The sequence below is a fragment of the Scleropages formosus genome, chromosome 9 (genome assembly GCF_900964775.1).
Source record: "Scleropages formosus chromosome 9, fSclFor1.1, whole genome shotgun sequence".
In the NCBI taxonomy this organism is placed as follows: domain Eukaryota; kingdom Metazoa; phylum Chordata; class Actinopteri; order Osteoglossiformes; family Osteoglossidae; genus Scleropages; species Scleropages formosus.
The window spans coordinates 20455705-20458986 of NC_041814.1; the positions used below are offsets into that span (position 1 = coordinate 20455705).

The 3282-nt window shown below is 37.0% G+C and overlaps 1 protein-coding gene across 1 annotated transcript; it reads right to left on the reverse strand.

Moving 5' to 3' along the window:
• Nucleotides 1-688: 688 nt before the first annotated feature.
• On the reverse strand, nt 689-1925 carry LOC108935451 (C-C chemokine receptor type 4-like). Its single transcript, XM_018754041.2, has 2 exons — nt 1856-1925; nt 689-1765 (listed from the first exon to the last, which is right to left on the reverse strand). Exon 2 carries the CDS (start codon nt 1751-1753, stop codon nt 689-691), a length of 1065 nt encoding a protein of 354 aa, XP_018609557.1. The 5' UTR covers nt 1754-1765; nt 1856-1925.
• Nucleotides 1926-3282: the final 1357 nt, after the last annotated feature.

Here is a 3282-nt window from a genome sequence, read left to right on the forward strand (position 1 = left end):
CTGGAAACTGGAGGAACTTGTCTTTTTAAAGTACACTCAGTGTCCTTTAAGGACACTTGAGCTTTTGTTCCTTTCTCAAGTTTGCATTCACTGAATCATGCAGGGGCTTCTGTTAAATTATAACCCACAGATTCTGAGTCTGTCGCACTTCAGTTAAAAATTTAAAAGAAAAAAACAGCATAATTTACATAATTACATATTACACAATGACTATACACAATATTTGTTCTGGAAAACAACATGGTACTAATAGACGTTACACATATCATTTTCTATTATTTATACTCGTTCCAGATTTTATGGGAAGGTTGAAGGCACTTCTCGGTCAGAGATTTTGAATTATACCAGCACCATTCAGTGGATGTAGGTTTTTATTCTCTTCACTAAGTTCAGATATAACATATTTGTTCTATTATTACTTTATTATTATTGCCCATTAGTCTGCCTGTCAAGGACTGGACATGTAAAAAGCCCATTATGTCTAAGCATCAATATTAGTCCAGGACTTCATGTATAAAGAAAACCAGAAAAAGTTACACATTAACAGAATATGAAAATCTTGGCAATAGCGTTCAGCAATTTTGCATTCCATTTTGTGCTTTATGCTAAAGTTTTCTCTGAAATTACATGATTATTGCATAACGTAACACTAAATGCAGACTGGTGCTGTACCATAGTACTTCAATCTCTATTCATATACAGACTCTGGATTTTTCTGAGAACTTGTCTTGCTGCTTTGGCTTGCTGAAAAGGGATTATTGATGCACAAAATGTTTTCTGCCAAAATTTTTTGAAAATGGTTGCGGAACTTTTTTCCCACAAAGGTGTAGAAAATGGGGTTAATACAGAAGTAAAGGTAGCTCAGATTTCGCGTAATATAGAGAGCATAGTCAAGGCTGTCCTCACAAAGATCACTGTTAGTCCCTGTTTTGAGAGCTTTTAAGATAATCACGACATTGTAAGGTGACCAGCAAATGAAGAATGTTGCTACTATGACAAATATAATTTTTACAACCCTAAACTTCTTTGTCATTCTCAAAGATAAGATCCTCACAGCAATTCTAATGTAACAGTACAGGACAACAGTGAGAGGAAACAGGAAAAAGAGGAAAAACTGTTGATAATCACCTGCAACCTGCCATTTGGCTAGCAATTCATTGGAGGTGTGTGACTCTTCACAAAGCGTTCCATAGTTCGCACTGTTGCGCACATCGAACAAAAGGAACTCTTTGAATGTGGCAAGGATGCTTACACACCACACAACAGCCAAAGAGACGAGTGCATAGGTTTTCTTCCTCTTTCTGGAGGCAACAACCGCATGGACAACAGCCAGGTACCTGTCAAAGGTCATAAGGGTCAGGAACAGGATGGAGCTGTAGAAACCCACAAAGTACAAACCGCCCACCAGCTTGCACAGCAGCCTGCCAAAGATCCATTGCGAGGAATGGTATGCGGCCCAAAATGGGAGACTGAAGGTGAACACCAGGTCAGAGACAACAAGGTTCAGGAGGAAAGTGTTTGTCACGGTGTTGAGCTTCTCGTAGCGACGCATGATATACAATACCAGCACATTGCCCAGCAGGCTGAACAGGAACATGCAGTAGTAGAAGGTTGGTAGGAACTGTGAACCAAACTGATTGACTTCTTTTTTGTGGCAAAGTTTTACAAAGTTGACACTGATGGTTTCGTTATCCTCCAACGTGCTGTTGAGAAGTTCCAGGAAATCTTCATAATCCATTGTTGAAGTGTCCATCTGCACTCTAACCTTTGAAAACATTTGCTTTTATTACATTGTGCGCAAGACTCTCAGAAATTAGTATGTTTTATAAAGAAAGGCAAAGGCGACCTTACATACCAACGATATTTCAGGAGATCTGTGCACGAAGCAGGCAGATGATAGTGAGCTGTTTAGCTCTCTCTTCCTGGGCATCCAGTCAGATAAAAAAATCATCAGAGCTAAGTGAAGGCTCTTCCTACTGCAGAAATATGACTCACGGAGGAGTTGCTCTCCAACTAGTACAGTCCCAGTAGGTGGGAAACCGGCTATTGCCAAACTAGCTTGAATTAAAGTTGAGCCAACGTCCAGTAGGTCAAGGACAGGACTGCTGACATTTATCGGATTGCTAGTAGTTTATTTGGCATACTTTACATTATGCAGTATTTTTTTAAAATATTTCTACTTATATAAATGTATATGAATGACTGAGTACTTAAATTCTCTTTTTTTACACCCCCTTATATGACTGATTATTAACCCTTTTATATTTACATTTACATTTCTTCATTTAGCAGACGCTTTTCTCCAAAGCGATGTACATCTCAGAGAAGATACAATTTGTGCATTACATTAGGAGAAAGAGAGACATAGTTGCAGACATGTGATTCTTAAGTAAACCTAGTTTGTTTCTTTCCACTTTATGCACTGATCTTCATCGTACGAGTAGGTGCTCAACACTCGGGATACAAACTGTGTAACTGAATAAACCACATTTTGAGAAGTCTGTTGACAATACAGTGTTGCTAAGTTTTCAATAAGTCTCTTCTGGGCAACTGCATTCAGTATATCACTAATGGTTAACAAAATGTTTTGCATAAGAGAGAAACAAAACACTGCAATGTAGTGTAATGTTTTCATTAAATGCAATGATCAGTACATATTGCAAAACATGGTATTTTGGGGGATTCATGATTCACACATGCATATTCTGTCAAACAATTCCTTTTAGTGTATCAAACATGCTCATGAAATGAATTATTGTAATCTAATTTCTGACATAAACGAGTATGACTTTGTTGACATTGGTAATATTTAATGATTAACTTTCCAATCAACTAAATAATTCTGTTGGTCAGTTTCCATCATCCCGTAAACCATGCACAAATACACAAAACTAAAATGAGCCTAGTGACTGCCTGTGCACATTGATAGACTAGTCCCTCTTTCTAACCAGTCAGCATATTCTGTTTTTACATTTCATCATCATACTATTCAGGTTGACGGAGTTTGAACAGCTACAACTGCAAATACTTGACAATATTAAAAACTGTTTCCTTTCAATAGCTTTAACACAGAGCCTTAAAACATAAGTAAGATGAGATGTCAACTAAATAAATTTTCATTGCCATACCTTTTTATTTTATTAACTTTTCAAAAAATAACAAAAAATATTCAAGAAACAGTTGTATTTTCAAGGCAAGTAAAAATATTACATAGAATTGTCCAGTCCTAAAAACACTCAAAATACATTTCACACGAAGGTTTGTGGTGTTCCGTGATACGTT

Bases quoted from the DNA above. Each gene is read 5' to 3' on its own strand.
- LOC108935451 (XM_018754041.2), bottom strand. From the start codon at position 1,753: ATGGACACTTCAACAATGGATTATGAAGATTTCCTGGAACTTCTCAAC.